Genomic DNA, 14,761 nt, shown 5'->3' with positions numbered 1-14,761 from the left:
GTCACTTATGATGGAGCATGACAATGTGAGAAAAAAGAATGTACCCATGTATATGTAACTGGGTCACCATGCTGTACAGCAGAAAATCGACAGACCACTGTAAACCAGCTATAACGGAAATTAAAAATCATTATATAAAAAAATAAAATAAAATCCTTGCTAAGGCGAAAAAATTTTTACACTTCTGAATCCTAAGATCCATTTGAATTTGGCATTTGTAGAAGCATGTACAAAACTATTAGGGCTAATCTGAATATCTACTAAATAGTAAGCATACAAATTAAACTTACTTCAGTTGTATCCTTAAGATAACAAAAAGGTCTAGTAGATCTTGATTTTAGATATTCTTCTGCTGGCTCTAAAGAAACAAATACAAACATAAATGATATTTCTGTACTATTAGACTACTTCTAAGTTAACTCAATTAACCATTTTCTCTACTTGCAGTAAACTTTTTAGAAATGTAGTTTGTTAGAGCTAAACATATCCTAGAATAATTTGCTTTTAATGTGAATTTTTATTTATAGATTATAACTTTTGATTATTTACTATAATATGTAAAGCTGTATTTTCTTAGAAAAAAATGATTTCTAAATAAAATATTACTTGATATTCCAATAAAACTTTTCATTAGCTCCTTTGAAAAGAGAAATATTCCCCTCAACCTGAATCCCCCATCTCCAATTAATTTGGATTATCGTTTAATGGATTTCCTTAAAGTAAGTATAATGTAGGGTCAGGTATACAGACTTTAGATTTAGATAGCCTGGAACCAAAACCTACTTTCCTGTTTGTGAGTTATATAGCCTTAGGAAAACTATTTAACCTCTCTGAGCTTTAGTTTCCTCATCTGTTAAGGAGAAATAATAGTACCGATGTAACAAGATTGCTGTGAGGATTAAATGAGATAATAGATGTAACAAACTTACATCTGGTGTTCCTTCAATCAACAGTTACTTGTTGATCACCTGCAATGTGCCAGGCACTGGTGTTGGAGTCTGGAATTATGCTTTCTCCTCAATCACTCACAATAAAAAATAATCAAGTAAAAAAACCCACAGCAAACAATTTCTTTTTCTTTGGTCTTTTTTGGGCTGCACCCGCAGCATATGGAGGTTCCCATGCTAGGGTCAAATCAGAGCTGCAGCTGCCAGCCTACTCCACAGCAACGTGGGATCTAGCTGTGTCTGTGACCTACACCACAGCTCACAGTAAACACCAGATCCTTAACCCACTGAGCAGGGCCAGGGATTGAACCCACATCCTCTTGAATACTGGTCAGTTCGTTATCACTGAGCCACAACCGTAACTCCAGAGCGAACAGTTATAAATGGAGATGCATGCTTGGACAGAGATAAACAGATTTTGGTGAAGAAGAGCAATAGAGGAAGGTATCATTTAGATAGGGTGGTTGCATAGGACTGAATGTTTGTTTCCCCTCCTGAAAGTCACACGTTGAAGCTCTAATTCTCGATGCGGTGCTATTCGGAGGTGGGCCGCTGGGAGATAATGAAGTTTATATGAGGTGATGAGGGTGGGATGCCCATGATGAGATGAATGCTCTCTCTCTGTGCCACGTGAGAATACATCAAGAAGGTGGCTATTTGCAAACGAGGGAGGAGGCTCTTACCAGAACCTGACCCTTCTGGCACTCTGATCACAGACCTCCAGCCTCCAGAACTGTGAGAAGCAAATGTTGATTTAAGCCACTCCGTTTATAGTAGTTTCCGACAGCAGCCTGAACTAAAAGAGAAACTGTCCTGAGAGGTGGGGCGCTGCTGTAATAAATACCTAAAAATATAAAAGCACCTTTGGAACTGGGTAGGGAGTAGAGGCCAAAAGAGTTTTGAGGGACACAGCATAAAAAGCCAGCATGGCCACGAAGAGATTTTAAAGGCAATTTTAGTGAGAATCCAAACAGAAAGAGGAGAAATGTAGAGAAAGGTTCCATTTTTCATGGAAAGTACATGGATAATCACATTCAGAAATGTTGGTAGAAATAGGGAAGGTAAAGGCAGTTCTGATGAAGTTTCAGGCAGAAATAAGGAACATGCTATTGGGCAATGGAGAAAGAGCTGTCCTTACTATAAAGGGGCAAAGAACTTGGCCGAACTGTGTTTTTTGTGGGAGGCAGAGTGATGAAATTGGATAGTTAGCTGAGATTTCTAAGCAAATCTTAAAGAAGAGGCTTGGTTTCTCCTGACTGCTTGTAGTCAAATGCAAGAAGAGAGAAAGGAATTAAAGACAAAATTGTGAAGCAAAAAGAAACCAGAACTTAAAAATTTGGAAAATTTTCAGCCTGTTCCTATTACAAAAAATGAGAAAGCATATTCCAAAGAGAACACTAAGGGTGTGATGGATTGACCATATATACGATAAGGACTTAACTCAGCCATCCCAGCAGAGACACTGCCAGTTTGAATGGAAGGGAATAGAGACAGGACCCAATGAAGGAAGTATTCTTCATTCTTGGGTTTTATGGATAGAACCACAGGGCTCTTCTGGCAAATATTTGCTATTCTTCAAGATAAGGGAGGAACGACAATGAAGGTGACTCAGAGACCATCAGGGCTGCCTCAATTTCAAAATCAGAGGCCACTGCCTCAATTTCTGGATAAGGTCCTGGGACGGGGCAACCTGGAGCCCTTGAGGGGGTGGGACAAGACTCTAACCAGATAAAGTCCTGGGATGGAATCCTGGCCTAGCAGAGTCCTGGTGGTGGGTTTTTCTTTTCCTTTTTTTTTTTTTTTTTTTTTTTGTCTTTTTGTCTTTTTAGGGCCGCACCCACAGCATATGGATGTTCCCAGGCTAGGGGTCCAATCAGAGCTGTAGTCGCCAGCCTACACCACAGCAACAGCAACACAGGATCTGAGCTGTGTCTGAGACCTACACCACAGCTCATAGCAATGCCAGATCCTTAACCCACTGAGCAAGGCCAGGGATTGAACTCACGTCCTCATGGATACTAGTCAGGTTTGTTAACCATTGAGCCATGATGGGAACTCCCAAAGAAGATTATTCCTGAGTCTTAAGATCTCATGAAGTTTGCCTTACTAGGTTTTAGACTTGTTTGGGACCCATCATTCCTTTCTTCTTTCCTATTTCTCCTTTTTGGAATGAGAACATCTATCCTATTCCTGTCCCGTATTTATATTTTGTAAGCACATAATTTGTTTGATTCCACAGGTTCAAGCTGGAGAGGAACTTTGCCTCAAGATCAATCATACCTTGAGTCTTACCCATAGCTGATTTAGACAATATTTGGGTGAGACTTTGGACTTGAATAATAGCATAAGACTTACTCAGTATGGCAGTAAAAGAATTAACATGTTCTAAGATTCTTTTAGTGTCCATAAGGAGAGTAACACCAGATTTTGAAAGGCTGAATATCATAATTTCTAGGGTAATAATTTAAACAATAGAAACAGAGCATATAAATTCCAAAATAGTAAAGGGGAAACATTTAAATTTTAAAAACTCAACCCTCAGTATGATGCAAGGGGACAGAGAAGAAACATAGAATCAATAGGAGAGATAGAAAGAACAAAATAAGATGACAGATTTAAATCCAAAGATATCAATAGGTACCTTATGTGTAAATGGACTAGGAGTTCCCATCATGGCTCAGCAGAAATGAATCTGACTAGCATCCATGAGGATACAGGTTCCATCCCTGGCCTTGCTGAGTGGGTTAAGGATCTGGCATTGCCCTGAGCTGTGGTGTAGGTCACAGACATGGCTCAGATCTGGCGTTGCTGTGGCTGTGGTGTAGGCCAGTGGCTACAGCTCTGATTCAACCCCTAGCCTAGGAACTTCCATATACCAATGGTGCAGCCCTAAAAAAGACAAAAAAAAAAGTGTAAATGGATTAAATGCTCCATTTCAAAAACAAAGATTATCCGAGTAGATTTTAAAATCTAACAATGTATTTATAAGAGATATGTCTTTTTATGTAAGAGATAGATTATGTTATAGAAATGTGATAATAAGATTATGGAAAAAGATATACCACATAAATGAGAGCCAAAAGAAAGCTGGGGTAACTACAGTAATATCAGATAATAAGACGATCACTTCATAATGAAAAAAGTTCAATTCACTAGGAATATAGAATAATTCTAACTTTTAAATTTTAATTATTTTTCTGTTTTATTATTTTAAATGATTTTTATTTTTTTCATTTTAGTTACTAATCGCATAAAATTTTAGAAATAACAGAACACAATAATTCTAAAATTTTATGCGATTAGTAACACAGCCTTTGAAAATCTGTAAAGCAGGGAGTTCCCGTCGTGGCGCAGTGGTTAACGAATCCGACTAGGAACCATGAGGTTGCGGGTTCGGTTCCTGCCCTTGCTCAGTGGGTTAACGATCCGGCATTGCCGTGAGCTGTGGTGTAGGCTGCAGACGCGGCTCGGATCCCGAGTTGCTGTGGCTCTGACATAGGCCGGTGGCTACAGCTCCAATTCGACCCCTAGCCTGGGAACCTCCATATGCCGCGGGAGCGGCCCAAGAAATAGCAAAAAGACAAAAAAATAACAATAAAATAAAATAAAATAAAAGAGTTAGTTATGGGGGAAAAAAATCTGTAAAGCAAAATTTAACAATACTACAAGGAAAAATAAATAAGTCTGAAACTCCTCAGCAATTAACAGAACAAGCAAGCATAAAAATTAGTAAGGATATAGAAGAGCTGAGAAACACAGTAAAGAAATTTGACCTAAAAAACATATGTAGGTACTGGCTCAGTGGTTAACGAACCCGACTAGCAACCATGAGGTTGCGGGTTCAATCCCTGGCCTTCCTCAGTGGGTTAAGGATCCGGCGTTGCCGTGGGCTGTGGTGTAGGTTGCAGACGTGGCTCGGATCCTGCGTTGCTGTGGCTCTGGTGTAGGCCAGTGGCTACAGCTCCGATTCGACCCCTAGCCTGGGAACCTCTATATGCCATAGGTGCAGCCCTAAAAAAGACAAAAAGACCAAAATATATATATATATATATATATATGAGCTCCAGTTGTGGCTCATCAATAATGAACCCAACTAGTATCCATGAGAACATGGGTTTGATCCCCAGCCTTGCTCAGTGGGTTAAAGGATCCAGCATTACCATGAGCTGTGGGGCAGATCACAGACATGGCTCAGATCCCATGTTGCTGTGGCTGTGGCATAGGCCTGTCACTACAGCTCCAATTCAGCCTCTAATCTGGAGACTTCCATATGCCGTGGGTGTGGCCCTGAAAAAAATTATATATGTATATATATGTAGAACACTGAACCTAACAGCTGCAGAATATACACTATTTTCAAGCACATATGTAACATTTACAACAGCTGACCACATACTAGGTGATAACGCAAACTTTAACTAATTACACAGGACTGAAATCCTATAGAGTATCTCTTCAAACTACAGTGTGATTGTGCTAAAAATTCATAACCAAAAGATAATGAGAAAAGTCTCATATATTTTGAATTACAATATAGGCTTCTAAAAAACCAATGGAAAACAGAAAATAACCATGATACTCTCAAAGAACCAGGTGGAAAGACTTGCTCTACCAGATATCAAGGGTTATTTTAAGCTACAGAAACTAATCTTGCATGGCATTGATACTGAAATTGATAAACAATATAATGAAACAGAATAAGAACTCTGGAATAAAGACCCAGAACATTAGAGAAAGAATAGCTTTGTTTTTTGTTTTTTGTTTTTTTTTTTTTGTCTTTCTGCCATTTCTTGGGCCGCTCCTGTGACATGTGGAGGTTCCCAGGCTAGGGGTTGAATCGGAGCTGTAGTCACAGGCCTATGCCAGAGCCACAGCAACTCGGGATCCGAGCCGCGTCTGCGACCTACACCACAGCTAACAGCAACGCCAGATCGTTAACCCACTGAGCAAGGGCAGGGATCGAACCCACAACCTCATGGTTCCTAGTCGGATTCGTTAACCACTGCGCCACGACAGGAACTCCAAGAATAGCTTTTGATATGCTAGGAAAAGGGGTATCTACATGAGCAAAAACTAAATTGGACCCTTACCTCACTCAAAATGTAATTCCGGGTACACTTTAGACCAAAAGATAAAAAGAAGAATGAAAATCTTTTGCAAGATAAATAGAAAATGATCTTTATGACCAAAGAGTAGAAAAAGATTTCTTTAATATTTTATCAAAGTTAGTATTTATCAAATGGGGAAAGATTTGGTATATTTGACTTTATTAAAGTAGAAGGATTTCAGTTCATCGAAAGATACCACAAAGAGAGTGGGGAAAACACACACACACACACACACACACACACAAACCCAGAGGAGTTCCTGTCGTGGCTCATCGGAAACGAATCTGACTAGTATCCAAGAGGATGCAGGTTCGATTCCTGGCCTCATTCAGTGGGTTAAGACAAAAAACAAAACAAAACAAAAACCACAGAGAAAAAGGGAAGTATTTACAATACGCAAAACCAACCAAGAACTAGTAAAAAGAATATATTTAAGAATCAATGAGAAAAGGACAAAAAGCTAATTTTATTTTATTTTATTTTTGTCTTTTTAGGGTTGCACCCACAGCATATGGAGGTTCCCAGGCTAGGAGTCTAACTGGAGCCACAGCTGCCAGCCTTTTCCACAGTCTCAGCAATATCAGATCCCAGCCTTGTCTTCAACCTATACCACAGTTCATGGCAATGCCAGATCCTTAACCCACTGAGCAAAGCCAGGGCTGAACCTGCAACCTCATGGTTACTAGTCAGATTCATTTCCACTCCGTCACTACAGGAACTCCTCAAAAAGCTAACTTTAAAATAAGGTAAAGGTTGGATGATTTCCAAAAGTATAAATTCAATGTTTCGATATTCTATGAAAAAATTTTCAAACCTCCTAGTACTCATGGAATTACTAGTAAACCATTATGATATACCATTATATACCCAATAGATTGCTAAAATGAAAAAAAAAATAGCAATTCCAAGTGCTAGAAAGAAAGTAGAACAAAAAGAACATTCACAAATCTGATGGTAGCATAAATTGGTAAAAACACTTTGAAAAGTTTGCCATTATCTATTATAATTGAAGATAAGCATTCCTAGCAATGTAAATCCTGAATATACACTTTTAAGAAATGTTTATACAGATGCAGCAGGATGCACAAACAAGAACATTCATTTCAGCATTCCAGTGACTGCCAAGCTAAAACCCCCAAATTTCAGAAGTAGTTTGGATAAACTGTGATACATTCATGCAATGGAATGCTTAACAGCAATGAAAATGAAAGAACCTCCACGCAGCAATATGAGCGAAACTTACAGTGCTAAAGGGAAAAAAAAAGCAAAATACAGCATGATTACATTCATATACAGTAAAAAAACCAAGCAAACCAAACGATATTCTTTAGAGATGCAAACAACAGATGATAAACATTTAGAGAAAAGTAAGGAAGTGATTACCTGAGAAATCAGGGCAGTAGGAACCCCCAGGGACAAGGAAGGGAAAAGTGGTTTGAGGAAGGTCAAGTAGCGGCTTTGCGGGGTGTTGCAATGTTCTTTTTCTTAATCTGCAGTATCGTTATACAGGTGTTTATTTTTTTATTTTTTTTAAGGTGTTTATTTTTAATAATTGGTTATTATACTCTGCATTTTGCGCTATATTCATTTTGTAATGGTATGTTATTTCGCAACTTAAAATAGTTTTTAAAAAGAAGGAAATTGAGGAGTTCCTATCATGGCTCAGTGGTAAGGAGCCCAACTAGTATCCATGAGGATGCAAGTTTGATCAGTGGGTTAAGGACCTGGCGTTGCCATAAGCTATGGTGTAGGTCACAGTTGCGGCTTGGATCCCATGTTGCTAAGGCTGTGGTGTAGGCCAGCAGCTGCAGCTCCAATTTGACCCCTGTCTACCATCGGAGCTTCTATATACTGCAGTTGTAGCACAAAAAAGTAAAAAAAGAGAGAGAGAGTTGATTAGAAAGAAGACAAGAATCAAAGAAGAAATACCTGTGGGCAAGCTTCTATAGTTGATACTCAAAAGATGATGATGATTTGGATAGGATGGTGACAGCAGAAATGGTGAAAGAAGATTAATTCAAGAAGAGTTAGAATGGAAAGAACTTGTTGATGGACTGGACTTCGGGGAGGAGGGAAATGGGATCAAGAATGGCTTCTAGGGGAGTTCCTGTGGTAGCGCAGTGGTTAACGAATCTGACTAGGAACCATAAGTTTGTGGGTTCGATCCCTGCCCTTGCTCAGTGGGTTAAGGATCCGGCGTTGCCGTGAGCTGTGGTGTAGGTCGCAGATGCGGCTCGGATCCCGAGCTGCTGTGGTTCTGGTGTAGGCCAGCAGCTATAGCTGCGATTCGACCCCTAGCCTGGGAACCTCCATATGCCTCGGGAGCAGCCCAAGAAATGACAAAAAGACAAAAAAAAAAAAAAAAAAAAGAATGGCTTCTAGGGAGTTCCCGTCGTGGCTCAGTAGTTAACGAATCCGACTAGGAACCATGAGGTTGCAGGTTCGATCCCTGGTCTTGCTCAGTGGGTTAAGGATCCAGCGTTGCTGTGTTGTAGGTCACAGATGCGGCTCGGATCCCTTTGCTGTGGCTCTGGCATAAGCCGGTGGCCACAGCTCAGATTCGACCCCTGGCCTGGGAACCTCCATGTGCCTCGGGAGCGGCCCAAGAAATGGCAAAAAGAGAAGAAAAAAAAAAGAATGGCTTCTAGGTTTCCCACTTGATGCACTTGGTGCAAATTGGTCCAATTACTGAGAATGAAATAGGAGGGTGGGGTTTGGGGGGAAGTCTGAGAGGATGGATGTGTGTAGGGAATCCTGAGTTCAGTTCTGAATCTTAGGTTTAAGACGTAGTGAGAAGTTTAAGTGGAGATATCACATAGGTAGTTCAGGATAGGCAGCTGCCATTCAGAGGATAGCCTGGATTGAGATACAAATGAAAGCTTTCAAACGAACGGCATCTCTATGCTATTCTAAACCGTAAGACTGAATTAGATCACCCAAGAAGAGAATGTAGAAACAGGCAGGCTCAGGATTGAGCTTTGAGCAAATACAGTATTTTAAGGATGGAGAAGAGAAATCTCAAGAAGAAAACCTGAGAAGGGGTGAGATAGCAAAAAAACAAAAGTTTTAAGAAGGAGGGAGTGATCAACTTATTCTACTAGTACTGAGAGGTGGAAGAAAATGAAAACAGAAATATACCCTTTGATTTAGCAACATGGAGATCACTGGTACTCTTAATCAGTAGAGTGGTGAAGGCAAAAACCTATTTGAAGTGGATTTAAGCATGAATCTGTTGAGGGAGTAGAGACAGCATGTGTTGAGGGATTAGAGAAAGTGTGTATAAATAAATCTGTTGAAGAATGAGATTATGAAGAGCAACAGAGAAATGAGGGAATACGGGGCAATGTGGATTCAAGGACCCTCATTCAAGATTCGTGATGAGAAGGAGGCAATCAGGCAATCGGGTGTTTTTTGGATAATGCCACAGAAAGAAAAACAAAGAGGATGCAAAACACTCAAATTCCCTGAAGATCTATACTGCTGCGTCCCAGCTCACAAATTCCTTAAGTTTCTAGGAAAGTGAGTTCCTTTAGAGTCTCTGTAGAGTAAGTTTCTATTATGTAATATGTCCACCACTGAGTGATATATTTTTTAAACAATAACAAGGACACTCAGGATTGAGCTGAAAGGAAATCCGGGGATTTTCTTTCTAGAAAAATAAATATAAAATACATTTTTAATTTGTGAATTATACAAATTTTCCATCCTGATACTTATTATCTCTTAGGAAATTCCTCCTTATACCTCACTGACATCTGTTACTCTGCAGTTATCGCCCATGTGATTTCAAGCAAATGCTTTCAACAGAAACATCAGATTATAAGAACTTTTACGACACATTAATAAATAATAAAATACATAATAACTCATTAATACATCAAAGGAGAGGTAAATATGTTACACAAAGCATTACCTATTGACTTGATTTCTTGAATTTTTATATTTGTTGGTACAGAGTGTAGTTTTAAATTTGACTTTTCAAAATCACTCTTTTTAGGTTCAGGATTATTTTTGAAGGAGACATATCTGAAAGAAATAAAATTCATCTAAATTAAAATAATCAGAAAATTTAGAAAACTGAAAAATAAATGTGGAGACATGGTGAAGTTGTATGGTTTTGAATGTTGTTGTTTTATTTTTTTTTGTCTTTACTAGGGCCACTTCCACTGCATATGGAAGTTCCCAGGCTAGGGGTCTAATCAGAGCTGTAGCCACCAGCCTACACTAGAGCTACAGCAATGGGGGATCCGAGCCATGTCTGCGACCTACACCACATCATGGCAACGCCAGATGCTTAACCCACTGAGCAAGGCCAGGGATCAAACCTGCAACTTCGTGGTTCCTAGTCAGATTCGTTAACCACTGAGCCATGACGGGAACTTCCTGAATGCTGCTGTTTTAATATCTTACAGTACAGGAGTACTGGCTACAGCTCCGATTAGACCCCTAGCCTGGGAACCTCCATATGCTGCGGAAACAGCCCTAGAAAAGGAAAAAAAAAAAATAAATATATATATATATATATATATATACATACACACACACACACACACACACACACATATATATCTTACAGTACAAAGTGTAAAATATTGGTCCTGATTAAAATAATAGTGGTAAATTTCCCTTGGGGCTCAGTGGGCTGAGAATTTGGCATTGTCACTGCAGCTACCTGGGTTACTACCGTGGTGAGGGTTCAGGCCCTAGCCTGGGAACTTCCACATGCTGCAGGCACAGCCAAAAAATAAATACATAAAATATTAGTGGTACTCACTGGCAATAGAGGGAGAGAGAAAAGAAACTGCTCTTGCCATAGGACTGAGAGCCTTCAGGAAACTACCTTGCATAAGCTGATTAACCCTTTTAGAAAAATACACTGGACATTTGTTTAATGAGATATTGGGAACACTGCCACCCCTACTCTAAGGAGTGGAACATGGAGTTACGGTCAGTTCAGATTCTAGCATCAGATCCAGATAGAATCACAGCATTTATTTATTGTAAATGGAAAAATCGCTCCACTAGATTCTTTGACTATTGATGGTATGTAAGAAAGCTAATGGTACTATACCATTCATGATATTCCTGATCTCCAAATGCTCTGACTCCGTCCTCAGACCTCAGATACTCTTCCTTAATTGTACCATCCTGTCCCCTACCTTGAAACATTATCTGTAGGCTGATCTACAATACAGACCCCAAACTCGTCCCCGAGCTCCAGATCTATGTACCCAACTGCTACATGACTTCCGCAGTTAGATGTATTATGGGAACTTCAAATTTATATTCAAAACCAAATATGTGCTTCCACTTCCTTCTCCCAGTCTGTTCCTTAGCCAGGCTTTCCCATCTCCATTCAACCAGAGGCTTGGGCCAAAAACTCTGTGGTCATCTTTGACTTCTCTTTCTTCCATTCCCTGTTCCCAGGATCTCAGCAAATCACACTGGATTGTTCTTTGAAATACATTCCAAATCTAACCACTTACTTCCTCATTACTCCCACCCTAGTCCAAGACCCCTTCATCTCGCATCTGAACTACCTCTGCACATGCCTAGCCTTCTTCTGTCTGCTCTCTCTGTCACCACTCTTGTCACCAACAATCTTCTCCCAATGCAACCGTGGTGACACCTGTACAATATAAATGTGATTTTCATTTCCCCCCAATTGTTTCCGGTCAGACTGAAATAAAATTCAAAATTCTCACTGCAAAGCAGAGACTTTCCCCCCACTTCTCATATTTCTAAGGGGAGGAGCTTCCATTGAATGACCTTCCAGGCTCTCTGTGCACTCCCCCCCCTCACTCCTCTTCTCCACACAGAAGCAGAGTGAATTTTTTGGCTGCTTGGTTTAAGGAAAAGAACTTTTTCTCCCATTTAAAGACCATGACCCTTGCTCTTCTTTCTGCCTGTAATATTCTTCCCCCAGTTACACTGAAAGGCTTACACACTTAAGTCATAAGAGATGTATTTCCTAAGTCTCTATGTAAATTTCCATCTCTCCAGAAAGCTTTTAGGCCCCCTCCCCATCAAAAATAGTAATTCCTATCAATCTTAATTCCCTTAATTTATTATATTTCTCTTCACAGCAGTTATCACTAGTGAATTATATTGTATATTCATTTGTTTATTATCTGTCTCCTTGCCTTATCCTAGAATGTAAATTCAGGGTGGGGTCTATGTTTTGTTCACTGTTGTATCCATAAGAGTAACTGGCATATAATACATGTGTGATAAATATTTGCGGAATGCGAAGTTCCTGTTGTGGTGCAGTGGTTAACGAATCCGGCTAGGAACCATGAGGTTTCGGGTTCGATCCCTGGCCTTGCTCAGTAGGTTAAGGATCCGGCGTGAGCTGTGGTGTAGGTCACAGACGCGGCTCAGATCCCGCTTTGCTGTGGCTCTGGCATAGGCTGGTGGCTACAGCTCTGATTCGACCCCTAGCCTGGGAACCTCCATCTGCCGCGGGAAGCAGCCCTAGAAAAGACCAAAAAAACAAACAAAAAATTTGCTGAATGCATGGATTATTTGGTAAATTTTGATTGAACTTTCTTATAATTTCCAAAGAGTTTTCAGTTTATTCTTTGGGTTCTTCAGTAAAGAATCATTTAATCTTCATAAAGTAATTTATCTGTTCCTTTCAAAACCTCTGAATTTGTATTTTATGTTTTTATTTAAAACCGCTGGCAAGCACTTCCAGAATGGTTTGGCGTGCTTGTAAGAATGGGTATCCTTTGGTTTCTAATTCAAATTGGAATGTATCAAGGATTCCACCCTAATGGTGTTGGCTATATAATCCTATTAAGGAGATGATTTTTTTATCCTAATCTTACTAAGGTATTTTTTCAAATATATTTGCAGAACATACAGAGATGTTCAGATAGGGATCTCCTCATAGTAAAACAAGGAGCATGGGCTTTGAGACCATATTTTGCATCTTGACTCTGTGTAAACCTCTGCAAAATATTGAATTTCTCTGAACCTCGGTCCCTCATATGCCAAACGAGGGTAATACTTACCTCATGGTGTTGTTATAAGAATTACATAAGATCAAGTTTAGAAATTGCTTAATAAAATGTCTGGGACATAGTAAGAGGCCAATGAGTGGCACTTTTTACCATTCCTGATATTTGCTCCACTTAGTTGTAATATTTATTTACTATAAATGTTGGGTTCCATTTTGTTAATATAGTAAGGTTTTGAGTGATGCTTATCCTGCTGTCTTAAAACTGGTGACCAGCTGATGTTTGACTCCACAGTTGAGTAAAAGGGAACAAAAAAATACTCTGTATTCAACAAAGTTCCACCCATATTTGAGGCTATTCACGACCCTGTGCCCCTAAGTAGCAGAAAACTGTAGTGGGAAAGTGAGGAGAAAAACATCAGAACTATAAGCCATTGACTTCCTAAGGTCTGCAATGGTTTTTCTCTCTCCCCTCCGTGTGGCAGGGGCCAGGGATGCTTTCTGCCCAAAGCTGATGAGGGGTTTCCTAAGGAATCATTCATAAAGACTGATGCTTTCAAAAGATGGAGTCTAACATCTCATTCCTCAGCTGCCCATGCTGATCTGCCCATGTTCGGCTCTCTGAAGAGAGGCTATGAAAAGATGAAGTGAGGGGTGAAAGTAGAGCACATTGCATCTCAATGTTTGGCATGGCAAGGATGCCTGAGTTTGTGAGGGAGGGCAAATGGACAGTGAGGGAGGTGGTAAGTAGGTTTGGGCCATTTTTCTGTTACCTTACCAGGCTAGGGATTCTAAGTGGAAGTTGTGGAATATCCTAAGGACTAGAAGTTGAGGGGGAGTTTGAAGAGGTGTAGCTCACAGACAGGCTCTTCAGTTGGGGAATAGTCCCTCTGAGGAACTCACACATATGCCCCATTCAAGAGCTAAACCCCCGAGTTCCCGTCGTGGCGCAGTGGTTAACGAATCTGACTAGGAACCATGAGGTTGTGGGTTCGATCCCTGGCCTTGCTCAGTGGGTTAAGGATCCTGCGTTGCTGTGGTTCTGGCGTAGGCCAGTGGCTACAGCTCCGATTTGACCCCTAGCCTGGGAACCTCCATATGCCACAGGAGCGGCCCTAGAAAAGGGAAGGAAAAAAAAAAAAGAGCTAAGCCCCTTTTTTCATCTCCTCCTTGCAACGGTAAAGACTGCAGTTTCTGGAGGCCAGGTCCTCTATCTAACACAGAAATTCTGAGGTTCCTCTTCCTTACAGGCAAACACCATTAACCTCCAAATTTCTAACACAGTGCACACTATATAGAGAGCAATAGAAAAAAGCTTTCTTAAAAAATAATTGAGATTAGACATATAAAACAGATTACTAGTATACATATAAAACAATTATTTAATATATGTACATGTTGTGAAATGATGACCACAAGTAAGTTTATTAACATCCATTATCATGCAAAATTACAATGTTTCTAATTGTGATGACAACTTGTAAGATCTACTCGCAGCAACTTCCAAATATGCAATGCAGTATTGTTAACTAGTCACCATGCTGTACATTATACCCCCAGGACTTATAACTGGAAGTTTTTTGTTGTTGTTTGTTTTTGTTTTTGTCTCTTTAGGGCCACACCCATGGCATATGGAGGTTTCAAGGCTAGGGTCAAATCAGACCCATAGCTGCTGGCCTATGCCACAGCCACAGAAATGTGCGATCCAAGCCACGTCTGTGACCTACACCACAGCTCACGACAAC

At 40.1% G+C, this 14,761-nt stretch overlaps 1 protein-coding gene across 13 annotated transcripts in view; it reads right to left on the bottom strand.

Moving 5' to 3' along the window:
- C6H1orf141 (chromosome 6 C1orf141 homolog) overlaps positions 1-14,761 on the bottom strand; it is a 185,717-nt gene that overhangs the window by 29,899 nt on the left and 141,057 nt on the right. For all 13 annotated transcript variants that reach the window (XM_084959073.1, XM_084959069.1, XM_084959068.1 and 10 more), the window contains 2 exons: positions 9,969-10,081; positions 291-358 (listed from right to left, as the gene is read on the bottom strand). In XM_084959073.1, the coding sequence (XP_084815199.1) occupies positions 291-358; positions 9,969-10,081 (181 nt within the window). The remainder of the gene's footprint in view (positions 1-290; positions 359-9,968; positions 10,082-14,761) is intronic.

The sequence above is a fragment of the Sus scrofa genome, chromosome 6 (genome assembly GCF_054392235.1).
Source record: "Sus scrofa isolate SSC_HxYL_T2T_F1_AM1 chromosome 6, Sscrofa_HxYL_maternal_Yorkshire_Landrace_v2.0, whole genome shotgun sequence".
In the NCBI taxonomy this organism is placed as follows: Eukaryota; Metazoa; Chordata; class Mammalia; order Artiodactyla; family Suidae; genus Sus; species Sus scrofa.
The sequence above is the reverse complement of the archived record's forward strand: the minus strand, read 5'-3'. Positions and strand labels throughout refer to the sequence as shown.